This window comes from Fistularia commersonii, chromosome 1 (genome assembly GCF_037954325.1).
Source record: "Fistularia commersonii isolate RoL2024-O1a breed Wild chromosome 1, RoL_Fcom_v1.0, whole genome shotgun sequence".
Lineage (NCBI taxonomy): Eukaryota > Metazoa > Chordata > Actinopteri > Syngnathiformes > Fistulariidae > Fistularia > Fistularia commersonii.
In genome coordinates, this window is record NC_141284.1 from 24,842,724 (window position 1) to 24,857,863 (window position 15,140).

The 15,140-nt window shown below is 41.9% G+C and overlaps 1 protein-coding gene across 1 annotated transcript in view; it reads left to right on the forward strand.

Annotated features, from left to right (window-relative positions):
• Positions 1 to 15,140, forward strand: part of fndc3ba (fibronectin type III domain containing 3Ba) — a 104,378-nt gene that overhangs the window by 28,339 nt on the left and 60,899 nt on the right. The window contains exon 3 of the mRNA XM_086156364.1: positions 1,933 to 2,008. Coding sequence (XP_086012490.1) covers positions 1,933 to 2,008 — 76 coding nt within the window. The remainder of the gene's footprint in view (positions 1 to 1,932; positions 2,009 to 15,140) is intronic.

Consider the following 15,140-nt stretch of genomic DNA (forward strand, 5'->3'; position numbering starts at 1 on the left):
AAATCTGCCACTGCGGGCTTTTAGGTAACGGGAATAATGGAACAATAGGTATCGTCCCGGGTCCAGGAAGGACAGCGGGAGTGTTTTGGCTTTGCAGTCTGATACAGGCCTTAAAGTGCTTGTGTGCATATGATCACGTGAGTGAGTGTCAGTTAGACTTCTTGGTCCGTCTAACAGTGATTTATTTATTATATAGAGGCCCGCAGAAATGTCTATGTTGAGTCTCCTTTCGCGCCGCAGAGTTTGTCTCCTTATCTTGGTCTCGACTGTTCATCCGTTCACCTCTATTTAGCTTCCTCAAAGTTCCCTCCAGACACGTGGCTAAATGTTAGGCGCACAAATGCTGTGACATCTCAAGGGGTCTAAATCCCAACTTTTACAGTCTGCTCTTTCACTGAATTCCATAACGTTTCACGTTTATTTATTTCCATTTCCTTTTTTCGGGAAAGTAGAAATGAGTTCCTGGAGTTTTCTACCGCATGAGAACAGTGATGAGTGTATTCGTCCATTCGGAGATAAAAGGGGAAAAAAAAATCCAGAGCCAAGAAAAATGGTGATATAGTTGAAAACCCCTCATCGGGATATATATGTATATAATTCCTACTAGTGCTGCATATGTAAGGACACATGCTGCACTGTGAGGCTTGAACCAAAACAGTGTATGATTATGTTTGTCGGCTGTGTTGCCAAGTGAAGTAACAGTCTGGTTTTAAATAAGGTTGTAACACAATCCTGAACTGGTATTTGGTTTATTTTTTATTATGTTTTTTTATATGTCTGTTTATATATGGCACAGCACAGTTAGATTATAATACCTTTGTGGTATTTATATTTGAGAATATTCCAAATTATGTTTTTGGCTCCTATGAGTCTCTCTGTTTTTTTTTTCTTTGTTAGATAAACAGGCACGTCGGAAAACCGTGTTCTTCCATTGTTAATTTTAAACTAACAAAACCCTTGTTGTAGCTATTATGACATTTATCACAGTAAAAAAAAAAATATGATGTTTGGACATTATACGGACTTAGTGTTAATAATACAGAATGCATGCACACTCCACACCCACCAACCCACATGGTCTCATATGGGGGTTTTCTCATTCCTTGGGAAACATGGGTCGCCCTGTACTATGCTGGGGTTCCCATAGCAACAGCAGCTGCTGCCGCTGCTGCAGCAGACAGAGCAGGAAGTGTGTGATTGTGTGTGTGTCTGAGAGGAGAGGAGCGGGGTTGGCGCTGAGATGGGAGAGCATGCAGAAACTGAAGCAGGAACGCTGGATATGAGGATTTTCACGGAGGCACACCTGTAGAGCTCGGACAGGACGGCGCTTGTGCATGCGTGTGTTTGTGCGTGGCTTCATGTATGTGCGTGCAATGGAGGGTCACCTATTTCATGTCTACAGCCACGTGTACACACTCAACAATCTGTATGCGGAGAATATGATGGTAAGGTACAAGTGCACACACACACACACACACACACACACTCCCTGCAGGCACATTTAAAAGAAACAAATCAAATCCGCACAGATGTTTTCCGGCTCGATGTGTCTCTGCTCACCTCTCTGTCTGTATATTTCACGTGCATTTCACGTGTATGTAATACGCGCATCAGTCCAAGTGTACAATATTTACTCGTGCACGTTTTGCTGCTTTCAGTGGATATAACACAGGATTTTCTCTAAGTCTGGGTTGTTGTGAAACAGCAAAAAAAAAAAAAAAAAAAAAAAAAGGATTTACGCCTTATTTGTATGTGCCAACTCTGTGATCCACTTCACCGGGGGATCTTAGTCTTTTTAGGTGTTATGTCACCTCTGCAAATCCCCTTACCTTTCCGGCAGTATGTCAGTCTGTTGATTTTATCTGTTGTCACTGCTGGATTTGATTGGCTCCCTCTAACTTTGTGATCGTCGCGTGTTTTGTTTCGGCACAGGTGATCCTGGTGCAGGTGAACCCAGGGGAGACGTTCACCATCCGTGCAGAAGATGGCTCACTGCAATGCATCCAGGGTCAGTTTTCCTCTTGTCATCCTAGTGATGTTTACCGGCGGTGCGCCTTCCAATCGCACAATGAGAAGATGAAATATATGCTTTTGTGAAAAAGTAATATAAAATAAGTCTGCTGTGACAGTCTCCCCCTGAAAACATGGGGGATTTTCAACTGTCACTGATTAAAGAATATAGATGCTGAAGAACAGAAAAACAATTTCCAAGTAGTCGCCATAGCTGACATTTATATTCTTTAAAATCAACCTTCATGTCATTATACATCACACCTGTGACATGATACTACCGTAATATCCAGAATATTGAGCGAACATAATATAAACGACACCGGCAAAAAAAAAAATATGCGTTCATATATGGGTCACTCTATAAGCCACAGGTGTCCACATTGTAACATGAGATATTTATGTAGAGAGATGTTACACAGAAACCTTTTTTTTTAGTTAACTTTAAATTAGATACATACCGGTAACATTCACAAATACGTACTGGAAATTCTTTTTTCCAAACAGTGCATGTAACACAGCTGATGAAAAAGATTAATAATAAAAAAAGGCAATCCATCCATCAATTAACTATCCTACTATCCTACTATCCTAACAATCCTACCCTTTGTCCTACTCCAGCTGATCGCTATCTTCGTCTTCCTCCTGCGCACTAAAACCGTTAAAGTCGTCTTCTTCACTGTCGGAATTGAACAGCCTCAGAATTTCATGCTAATTTCATTGGTCTGATGTAATGAGGCAAAATGTTTTGTTGGCATGAAGCTCATAAGCCGCAAAATATCCATAAATTAGCCGCATCTTTTTTAAGCCGCAGCGTTCAAAGTGTGTGAAAAAGGTTGCGGCTTATAGTCCGGAAATTAAAGTACACTTATTTCTAATATCTGTGTGATATATTGCATAAAAATTGTTGTCTGTTCCAGCGGTTATCTTGTGACTTTTCTTATTGAGGTGTGAGAAGTCAATTTATTTACATGGCGCTAAATCACAACACTGTTATCTCATGACATTTTCGATGTAAAACAGGTCTGGACCGCACAAATTAAAATTATTGACAGAAACACGACATACCTGTGCGTCAGCGGCGAGAGAAAATTGCCTTTTACCAAGCAGAAACCTCAGACCGATCTGAGCTCGATGCAGGTGGCCTTCTGCCTCCGCTGCTTTGGGTGGAAAGAGAGCGAGAGAGTGTGAGAAACCATAATAGAGGTGGAAAGAGGGATAGAAATGGGAGAGGATGTGAGGATTAGGAGGGACAGACACAAATGAACTTTTGCTAATAACAACAGTAGCGCTAACAGTTACATAATATAGTAGAGGTAATAGCCGAAAAGATACAGGAAGTGTTTTAATATTAATAATATGTATGTATGCATCTATGTGTGTATGTGTTTGTGTATGTATGTGTGTGTGTGTGTTATGTGTGAGTGTGTGTGTATAAATATATATAAATATATATTAGTATTATATAAGAAATACCTTTGGTGGTTTCCTGGTCAGGTGGCTGCGGTAGAACAATCCACGCGCCCCGGGAAATGAAATGACCAGGGACTCGTAACAAAAAAAAGTGTCCGAATAATCACGGGAAATCCTAGCAGTAAATCGAAAACCATTGAAAAGCAAGTGAAGGGAGTCAGAATCAGCATGAAGTAGTTTTTAAATATCTCTAAGAAATTACCCCGAACGTGCCTGGAGTTGCCATTCAGTTAGTTGCCTAAGTCTAGGAAAGTACCTATAAGTAATCATTAGCCAAGTTGCGCAAGGATGACAAATATAAAATATGTTATAACTCAGCGTGTTTCCCCAAACTCACTTAGATAAGGAAATAAAAGTGTAGGTTTAAATTTCATTAGTAATCGCGAAAATCAATTTTTGAAAGTGTTCTATCCAGTTCAGCAAGGCCGCGGTATGTGTTCTGCTTGCTTTTGTCTGGACAGGAAAACAAAAAAAAAAAAAGCAAAAAAACATAAAAATAAAAGTCACTCTGGAAAGAAGATTCATCTCACAAACATTTCTTAAATGAGACAAGCGATTTTATTTTTATTTATTGACAATTTTTTTTCCGACCGCATCGTGCAAAATACATAAATTCAGATACTGCTTTGTGAAAGGGGATCTTTCAAGTGTCATAACAGTGGTGACATGTTGTTCTTGCAGCTGCGTTCCTTGAATCAACAGGAAAACAAACAAAAAAAAGAAGTCGGATTGGAGCGCCAGATAGTTTTTAACTAGTTCAAGCCAAAGCTGCTTTAACAATATTGTCATAATAGATGGATTTTGGTAATGTTTCAATCGAACTGAAATTTTATAATCTCTATCAAACCGTCCTGCATCTTTACATGCCAAAGCGCGTGATTGACATTTCTCTGAATTATCAGTCATAGATCAGTCAAGTCATGGTTTGTCAAAACAATTGGTGAAGATAACCAGGCCACTGTCACTTCATTTTCATTTTTAACGTCACTCGTAACACCACGAAACCGCCCTTATTTTTATCTATTCGTTATTTCTTTGGTGGTCTGGTCGGAGCAGATACGACAATGCATCACCACTGAAGAGGAAGTTGACAGGAAATTTTCCCATCCGAGCTTTTATTGCTTTAAATTAAAACGCGCGGGTTAAAAGCGGTCTCCCTCTCCCGTGGCATCTGATAGCGGCACAGGGGAATTTGTAAGCTGTATTGAAGGCAATAGTGCGGGAATCCCCTCCCGCCCCGCGACTCAGTAGGAATTACGTCTTACTTTGATGACGTCAGCAGCGTACGCCGTTCCCCCAGAAACCTGTGAAAGGGCACCTTTGTTTTTTTTTTTTTGTTTTGTTTTTTGTTTTTCTCCTCTCAGTCTCGCTTTCTCTTTCGCTCTCTCCACCTCTGTCACTCTTTCGTTACTTGCATGGGAAGATTTTTCTGTGAGAAGAGTGCAGATTTGGCTGAGATACTGGACCCCTCCCCTCTGGGGGGGGGATGAGAAAGGAGGAAAAAAAGGAGGAAAAAAAAACGCCACCCCATATTTGATATTGTAACTAATTACAGCCCGCCTCTCTTTCTCCGCCCACCGTGTAATTCAATTTTTCCCTAAATTAGAGGGATCACCCCAGGCAGAACTTATAGGCATGGATAATGCTAGATAGATAGTCCATGGGATGGATGGATGGATGGATGGATGGATGGATGGATGGATGGATGGATGGATGGATGGATGGATGGATGGATGGATACAACAAATTGCAGGTGTCCTTGACTGAGAAATGTATAGATATGGGTCAGTAGCTGGCTAATTGGATGAATGGGAGGATGGATAACAGTTGAAAGAAATACAGTGAATTGATGCATGAGAAAGTCATTTGCAAAAAAAGACATTGTATTGATGGAGTCGGATAGCTGTTCGTGTGTGTGTTTGTGCGCATGGATGTGCTCGGATGCATAATTTAGCGGGGAAGGCGAGGCTCATGGATGCATTTTAACTACAGCCAGCTCTGGTTAATCCGGTGGGTGGTTGAGGTCTCGGGGTCACATCTGAATGGCTGTATTAATGTGCAAAGCTGCACACACACACACATATATATATATATATATATATATATAGACACAAGCAGACACACACACACTTGCTCACTGTCTCTCTCTGTCTGTCTCTGACGGAGGTCACTGGGTTTAATGAAGGGTGGATGGTGTCAGTGTGTTTTGAAGGCGAACCGAGTTGCTCTTAAGACAGATTCAGTGTGATTAGTCAAACCTCAGAGATCCATGGCTGCGCACGCTTGTGTTCCATGTGCCTGCAGTGTGTGTTTGCACTCTGCTGTACTTATGTGCAAGTGTGTGTGACAGAGTGAGATTAGAGAGACCTCGGGGCACAAGCAGGAACCAGCTTTTATATAAAGTAACCTCTGTTTAGATCCTGCACTGTGGTGCATGCATACAAACAGACACACACACACACACACACACACACACGTGCACACATGCAAGCAGAGAGAGAGAGAGATGCACTGCCAAGGCAGGGCCAGTCTGGGGACTTTGACACGGCGGCCAAAACAGATTCTTTCGTACGAACCTCCAGACTTTCTCCCTCCTCATCCGCCTCCCTTTTACGTCGTCTCTCCCCCGCCTCCTTCCCCCCCCTCTAATTCTCCTCCGCTCACCTTTACCGAAGAGCAGAGACCGTCGTGATCGGCGTAAAGTGCCGCTCATTAACCGAACCGATGCTCAATGCTATTAGCTGAATTACACTCGCATGAAACCCGGACAGAATTTTATGGTGTCTTTAAATAAAGGGGAGGGAGCCGAGGAGTTTTGTGACCGCGGGGCGGCTTGAAGATCTGCTCCACACATTGAAATACTTCATGTTTGCTTGTAAATATTGAACAGTTCGGAGTTAAATAGCGCTTGGCTTTATTTTGTGACGTTGTTTCCCAAATAGCTGCTCTCTTTCTTCCTGTGTGAGCCTGTGTTACATCTTTTTTTTTTTTTTTTTTTTTTGCATCTAAACTGACTTGCCTTAATTAGTCATATAGTTTACTTTCCGCGTGCATGCGTCTCTGCATGCCCAGGAACTTGTTAATACAGATTGACCTCTCGACGCTTAACGGCGGGTTTTAACTGACCCCTCGCTCCCAGCACCGGCCCGTCTCCCCACAATCTCGCCCTCTCCCTCATGTATGCGCTCTTCTCCCTCCTTTACCATCCCCCCCTCTCAGTCCAACCCCCACTTCTCTCACCCTCCCCCCACTAAGACCATTCCCCAGAGCTTTCCCACACTAACATCAAAGAACAAGACTCTAGAGGGTGTGTTAGAGCACCCTGCTCTGGAATGTGTGTGTGTGTGTGTGTGTGTGTGTGTGTGTGTGTGTGTGTGTGTGTGTGTGTGTGTGTGTGTGTGCGCGCGCGCGCATGTAGGTGCCAATGTGTGTTTTACAAGGTTGTGTTGGTTTACTGTGTTGTTTGCTCTTTGTTGGACTTTTATGAGGGCTGATTGAGGCCAGGGGCTCGAGGAGCAGGAAGCTCTGCCCGGTCAAAGGAGGATGTGATGTCATGAGGTTTTATTATTTTTTTTGGGGGGGAGGGTGCTGCGCCACGCCGACCAAGATCCACGTTTACAAAAGTTTATATCTTTGATGTCTTGCGATGGAAGAGGCCTCCAGCCTCCATGGGCTGTTACCCTATCTGCTTAGATAGACTATCACTTAACCAACTGCGTGAGCAAGTCCTCTTTTCTTTGATTTTCTTTTTTTCCGACACCTCTTTCTCCTTCTTATCCTCGGGAAGATGTGACATTTTAGGACCCGAACGTCCCGGTGTGAAGATTCAAAAGAAAGAAAAAAGTGATTTTCGTAATGCGATTGCAATTTGCCTTTTCGTATTGTGATCTCGTCTCATCCGGCGTTGACGATGTCTTGGATCATGACCTTTTTTTTTTTCCCCACTTTGTGTGTTTTGTGTTTTTTTTGCATTTCCAGACATGGTATTTAGATGCATGGTCAGATATTAACCCATTTCCTTGCCTCAAAATTTTTTTAGACACCTTCATCCTGTCTCAAGGCTTATCCCTTGTTTTTTGTTTCTTTTTTTTTTAGATAAAATAAACTTTATTGATCTCCAAAGGAGGAAATTTCTTTGTCACTGCAGCATACAGTTATAATGTCAAAAAAAAAAAATAAAAAAAATAAAAGCATAAATATAAATAGAGAGACAGGCACTATTTTGCTTATTTTGAAAGCTGACAACTCTTGTTGCCTTTATGATTTTGAAGACAAACATTTCAATTAGCCAAGAAAATTGGTAAAAATGAATGATTCATTACCTGTATACGAATGCATCAACATAAAGTAGAATTCATGCATTCATTTATTATCCATTTGTTACCGGTTAATCACCGGTTAGTTATTGCAAGTTAACCACCGGGTCACGCATAGAAATATACAATCATTCACTCTCTCATTCACACGTCTGGGCAATATTGGATCCCTCTTAAACCGATCGGCCAAAGTAACGAAAAAAAACCAAACACAAGAAAGAAATCAAGTTAAATAAGCACTGAAAGGGATTTAAAGTATGCTTGTGAAAAGACGCTGCAGACTCCTTGGGCTGCTTTGAATCCATTTGCAGGTTCATCACGTAACCGATTCATAAAGACCCGACATTAAATCCCTTGTGCTTTTAGAATTTGCGCTGCCGTTATGTTCCCAGCAATAAGCTCTTGCTAAATGACAATTCTCTGCAATACTAAATAATGTAAATAGGGCATCTTGAGATTTCACTTCGGTGTCATCGTCCGTAGCGGAGGAAGTAAGACTCGAGCGAAGAAGTAGATAAATAATGGTATTCGGTCGTACCCTGTGTTTTTTCTATTTCTGTCTGCCTCCGTTTGTCTCCGTTTCTCCCCGGCTCAGTTGGAGGAACGATTCCTCTCGCTGACTTCACTGCACCGCAGAACCATGCTGAGGTTCTCTTCCTCCCCCCCGGCCTTCTGCCTGAGTGTGCACTTCTACACTCCAAGGCTTTTGATGTAAATGGAAATAGCTGGTTAAGAGAAATATGGTGGAAACTCTCGCAGCCTGTGTTTACACCGAGCCAGATGGCTCTAAACACATGGGGAGAGGAGACACAAATGCGCTTTTCTGAGAAAGATTTAATTTAAAGTAATGTTTTGAGCTGTAATTTAGCTACTTGTAACTAGCGGTGGCTGTTTTAGGAACTTTCTCAAACCTGCCTCGGAGTCCAAATCCGAACTGAGCGCGGGCGGCTTGACGGTCGACCAGCGTGGGGTTGAAAATGACTGCGTTTTATTGATGGCCGTATGTCATTTGACCTTGCCGTGCTAAAATTGCACAGTCTAGGTGTCGTTTCTCGCAGTGCCTTTTCTATATTTATTCTTCTTCGATGGAAGTAAATCTTCGTTTCTGACTGTGACCTGACAAATAAATGAGAACGCCCCCCTCCCCCTCCACATAATGAATCCACTAACCACTTTAATGCGTGATGCATATTTATACCAGGTTTTTTATTCACCGCAACAAAACTGAACTTGATCATGATCGTCCGTCTTGAGATTTTCATTCATTTACATAATATTGTGCAACCAACAGCGCTTAACACTCTATCTGGATCAGAAAATAAGTTCCTCGGAAACTGATCTTAAATTCCTTGTAACGTCATGTCCCAGACAGGGAAAGTGTATCATCTATATCAGATGTTCAGATCTCAGTCAAAACGTTTAAAGGGCCAAGTCAGATCTCTAGTTATTATGTTATTATTCCTTCAACCCTGAAAGAAATTGTTTTAATTGGAAGCCTGTCTAGTATGTTGTTGTTTTTGTTTTTTGTTTTTTTGTAACAGAATGCTCTGGACTGTGTTGGGGGAAAAAGAAGTGTGTGTGTGTGTGTGTGTGTGTGTGTGTGTGTGTGTGTGTGTGTGTGTGCGAGACAATACATTTACATTACATTACAGTCATTTGGCAGACGCTTTTATCCAAAGCGACTTACAAAAGACAGACAGATTTATGCAGGGGGGCAGGCTGGCTGATCACAATAAAGTATTCCTTTCTGTGTGTGTGTGTACGTGTGTGTGTGTGCGTGCGTGCGTGCGTGCCTGCGTGCAATATTCTGCATATGTAATGTAGTATTTCAAACTCTGACACCTTTCTCATCTAGATGTGATCGTTGTGTCAAGAATTCTTTGAGCTTGTTTTTGTTTTTACTATTTTTTTGTTTATTTACTTTTTCCAAATTTGCTTTTTTGGTGAACCAGCAGGAATTCTAAAATTTACTTTAGACTTATCTCAGTTTGACACTTTTGTCAAATAATAGGCAAAAATGAGCGATCCCTGCAATCCCATGCAATCATTTATACGCAAGCATGCTATTGAAAAAGTGGGCTTTTAAATATCGTGATAGGATTTTTGTTTGCAGCCCGACAGATGTTTGATGTGCACTTGTGAGTGTGTGTGTGTGTGCGCCTGTGCATGCGTGTGTGCACGTAGTCCTCCTAGGCATTTTTTTTGCAGAGAATTTACCTTTACTGCTTAAAGCCCTGAGGATAGCATTGTGGTTTATTCTCGGGGTGTGTTAAGTCTAAGTGTGTGTCTTAATTTTGTGTTATGTCCCATTGGATTTAGACTTCTGGTCGCCATGGGAACTGACTCTCACTCCAGGTGGTGTGTAATGGAATGCACTCCCTCCGGGACAGTCTATGAATGTGTGTGGCATACCTGCCTTTTTCTCCTTGCAGATTTTTCCACTCAGACGTACTTTGTAAGAAACAAGAGGACAGAGAGGATTGGTTTGGTTCATTTGATGCAAAGTAGTTGAGAGCTTGACTCGTGTGTGTGTGTGTGTGTGTGTGTGTGCGTGCGTGTGCGCACGTTTAAGGTGGAGAAAGAGAGAGAGAGAGTTGATTGTTGTTGCATGCCCTGCCCAGTGCTCACTTATAAACCCAATGCCCTCACACAGTAGGGCATGAAGAGGCAGAAGGAGAAAAGGAGGGCAGGAAAAGTGGAGTGGAAATAAAAATGATAGAACAAGTAAAGGTAAATAGAGAAAAAGAGAGAAAGCAAGGGGGGGGGGGTTGATAAAGCGAGAGAATCAGACGCTACATGTCTGGTCCTGTCTGCTGCCATGCATTCCGGGCGAGGCCACTTCCTCTATGCAATGACCCCAGCCACCCCTGCGCTGCTGACTTGGTTTGGTCTGCCAGCTCTGGGGAGAGTTGAATCCACTGGCCTAGTTCTGGCAACAGGGGGCGGGTGGGGTTTGGTCGAAGAAGAGAAGGGGACGAAAGTGCGGAGAACGCCTTCCCGTCTTTGTATTTAAGACTGTGTGAAAAGTGGATGTGTTTGTGTACAGCAGCTGTGTGCGGGACAGAGCTTACAGAATTTTCCAGAGAGAGGACAGTGAGAGAAAGAGAGCTTTTCCAAGGATGAAATTCTTGGCTCCCCTGAAGCTCAGGGTACAGCTGGAGCACTTTACCCTCCCTCCACCCTCATTCCCTCCTCCTCCTCCTCCTCCTCCTCTTTCTGTCTTTCCAACCTCCTTCTCTTCCTGTCTCTCCCTCTTTTTTGCCTGTTGCGTTTCTGACTCGTAGTATTTTATTTCACTCTAGACTCGGCATAATTGCAGGCTGGTCGTGAAAATTCCATCTTGAAGCCAATCTTATATTATTATTATTACTATTATTATTATTATTATTTTTATACTAAGAGACTGCAAGACAAAAAGTTGCTGTTGAGCAAACATGAGCATTAAAATGCTCTCAAAGTTTTTTTTTTTCTCCGATTAAAAGTGTGAACAGTAAGTTCATAACTTCTTGACTAGATGTTTATTGCATTATCAGTCTCTATTTGTTTGACATGGAGCATCTGTTTACTTTGGTTGTTGCTTTTATTTCTTTCCTCCCTCAATTTGTCTTTAATTTAAACTCAAGTGGCATTTACAGAGCCCCAAAGTCTGTAATTTGCCTGAAACGGTTGAAACTCTGGATACGGATTATTAGTGGATGAAGAGGTAGATGATATTTCCAGGCTAGTATTCAGTCGAAGTACATTTTCCCCAAGCTTTTGCCAAAATCTGCAGCTAATAAACATTGGCAGTGTTTAGAGAGGAAGATGCATGACACACTACGTAGGAGGCATTTTTTTATTTTCAAAATGTTACAAATCTTTTCATTTGTAAATTATATATAACTTATGCCCTTGATATTCACACTATATGCACTCTTGGTCATAACAGTACATAACATGCTAAGTTTAATAAAAAGAAATGGGGAAAAATGAATATACATATCATACTCTATATTAGACAAAAGGAGTAAAGGAGCTACATTGATTACATGTTGTTTTTCACATTGTGTGTGTGTGTATGTGTGTGTGTGTGTGTTAATGTTCCTCCCCCTCTCCTCTGTCTGATTGGCTGGTCTAGAAGTGGGTGGTGTTCAGGGAGGCGTTTGAGGTATAATCGAAAAACGAAAATCATTTGATGTTGCTTATAAAGAGAGACCGGGTTCACCCCGGGAAGCTGCCGACCTTATTTCCCTCCATCCTCTTAGGCAGGTGCGAGACGTCCATCACCGACGATCTTTCCCTCCGGGAACGTTAAAACGATAATGCGGGAGAAATAGCGAGGCCTGTTCGAGAGGAAAGGTCTGCACACTGTGGCTCCAGTGTGCTCAGACAAAGTAGAATAGAAGAGCGTTTAGTTAGCCTCAGTGATTAGACCCCTTTTGCACACACACACACACACACATTCATACACAAACTAGGACTCTGGGAGTTGGGGAAAGTCCCTGCTAATCTAGGACTTCCACTCTTGCCTTCTTTCTTTCCACTGACATTCACACAACTTCTCTTCTCTTCTCCCGTCCTCTCATCACACACACTTCCTCCGCTCCCTTGTGGAAGACACAAGCTCGTTGCTGTTCAGACTGTGACTCATGCACCAGGAATGGAGTGATAGAGAAAGAGAGGGAGGCGAGCGGGGAGGAAGGGAGGAGAGGAGCGAGGGAGACGGGCACAGCTGGGTACAATAGTAGCGAGCCGGTTTTGAAAACGAGCAACATCGGCGATCTCTTAGCGGGTCAAGGTGAGAAGTTATGGCAACTCGATGATTCAAAGGAGCGAGAGAGAGACAGAAAGCGCCCGGGGAGGGAGAACAGGAAATGATTATTGGACTTTGAGTCTGTTTACACACCAACAGCTGTTGTACTTCTCTGCCCCCTCCCTTTTTCTCACTCTCTCTCTCCCTCTAGACATGTAGAGTTGATTAGGGAATGGATACAATGAGTCATCAGTGTCTGGATTGTGTACATTTGCGTACACACGTGCATGCTTGCACACGTATGTCAAGCGCGCGTCCATATGCTGGTGTTGGTCCGACGGCCGCAGTACGGCGCTCTCCGTGTTGCATGGTAACCGATCACAAAACAGTTATATCTTACTCACCCCAGAATAGCTGGTGTGATAACATTGGAAAAGACCTACTTAGGGTGTCTGTGTGCGTGCCTGTTTGGAGTTGTTTTGTCTGGATGTGAAACTGTACGCGTGTGCTTGTGTGTCCGCTCCATTTGGCCGGAGCCAAGGTGACTGCGATGACTGTCGGTATAAACTTAGCAAATGTCAGAGAAAAAAAAAAAGAAAAGTTTTTATTTGTGCAAATGTGCGCAGTTTGTGTGTTCGTGTCAGCGGGACACAAGTTAATGCGCAGGTGTTGTGCAGCGTTTGCCCGTTGATATGAAATGTCTGTGAGAGTCTTTTGTGTGCACATCTGTGTGTGCGCAGCTGTGAATGTGTGTGTGTGTGTGTGTGTGTGTGTGTGTGTGTGTGTGCGCGCATGTTTGTTCATGTTAAGTGATGTTGAGAACAAAGCATGGCTGAGCCCAGTGTCCCTCTAGACATTACGTTGCTCTCCTCTGGAGCAGACCCAGCACCAGAAGTAGGTCGGCCGGCAGGCAGCACCCCTCCTCTGGGTGGGGGAAAGCCGGAGAGAGATCTGGGTGGAGGTACGGACTGGCATCTATACCTATCAGGAACTCTAAACATTTCTAGCATCCAGACGTGATGTAAAAAAAAAAAAAAAAAAAATCCTAGGTCAAGACTTTGAATCTCAGTGAAAACACAGGGTGGTGGTGCAAATTCTATTCTCAAGTCTCATATTTCACCAAGTAAAACAAAGGAAAACAACACAAAATTGGCTGATATCCCTTACATTCAAAGTTTGTACATAAGAAAAATTACGTCTGAATTATTGAATTGATGCAATAACAATGGTGCAAAATAATAAATATACTGCTCAAAAAAATAAAGGGAACACTTGAACAACACAATGTAACTCCAAGTCAATCACACTTCTGTGTGTCCACTCAGGAAGCAACACAGATTCATTTTGACTTGTTTTAAGGACATTACATCAAAGTTGGATCAGCCTGGAGTTTGTTTTTACACTTTAATTTTGAGTGTGATTTCTAATCAGACCTCCATGGGTTGATACAATTGATTTCCATTGATCATTTTTGTGTGATTTTGTTGTCAGCACATTCAACTGTGTAAGGAGCAAAGTATTTCATAAGAATATTTCATTCATTTAGATCTAGGATGTGTTTTTTAAGTGTTCCCTTTATTTTTTTGAGCAGTGTATATACATGACATCAGACATGATATCATTTTGTATGGAGGCTAGCGATTTCCGATCAGTATTGGATTTTGGTTAGTTATAAGCACACCTGATACGGTTAGATACGGCCCATGAAGTGATAATCATAGTGGCTTTGGAATGATGTTAATTTGCATATGGGATGTATTATGAACACTATAGTTGTAAGCTGGATTATCCTCTGCAGAGCTCCTCTGTTTACACCCCTGCTTGCGTTACGCCCTCCACAAATCAGTGTCAACAAGGAGCAGCTTTATCGCAACGGTTTTAAGTGTGTTTGCAAGCAGCGATTGAAACCCGGCGGTTTTTCCGCAGCAGAACAAAGAAGGCGGAACTTGCTGGCCTTTAAAAAAAAAAAAAAAAATCTCTGACAGCTGACAGGCCTGATTCTGTTGATAACTAATCAATGGTCAGTGCAGAGACTTTCGTGCTAACTCCGTAAAAGCAAACTTCTTCATTGTTTCCAAAAAAAACAAAATAAAATAAAAATAAAAAAAAAACGATTAGGGAATTAATACAGCTTGAAAGAATACATTCTTAAAAGAAGACTGATATCTTGTATTTGTATGACTCACCGTTTCTAGAATCATGCAAACACTTCATATCTGAACACAGTGAAACCTTGACTTCCAAGTTTAATTCAAACTCAATTTGCTTATAAATCAAATTGAATTCCCCATTAAAGTGAATCGAAAGGCTATTAATCTGTGTCAGACCCCCAAAAATCATACCAAATTTTTTGTTAGGTGTTTTTAAATAAGAACTATATACTTTGTTCAAAAACAAATAATGTGAAAAATAATAATACATAATAGAAGAGAATGCAAAGAAATAAACTGGTTTTATTGAGTGTGCGTATGTTGGAAATTGGACGAATATGCCTGTGGCGGTAGAGAAGATTGGGGAGGTTTTTTTTTTCATTTTGTGCTCTATCGCTTAGCTTTAACACTTTATGAAATTAATTTAGAGATAGAGTGAAATGTCCTCTTTCGAAAGAC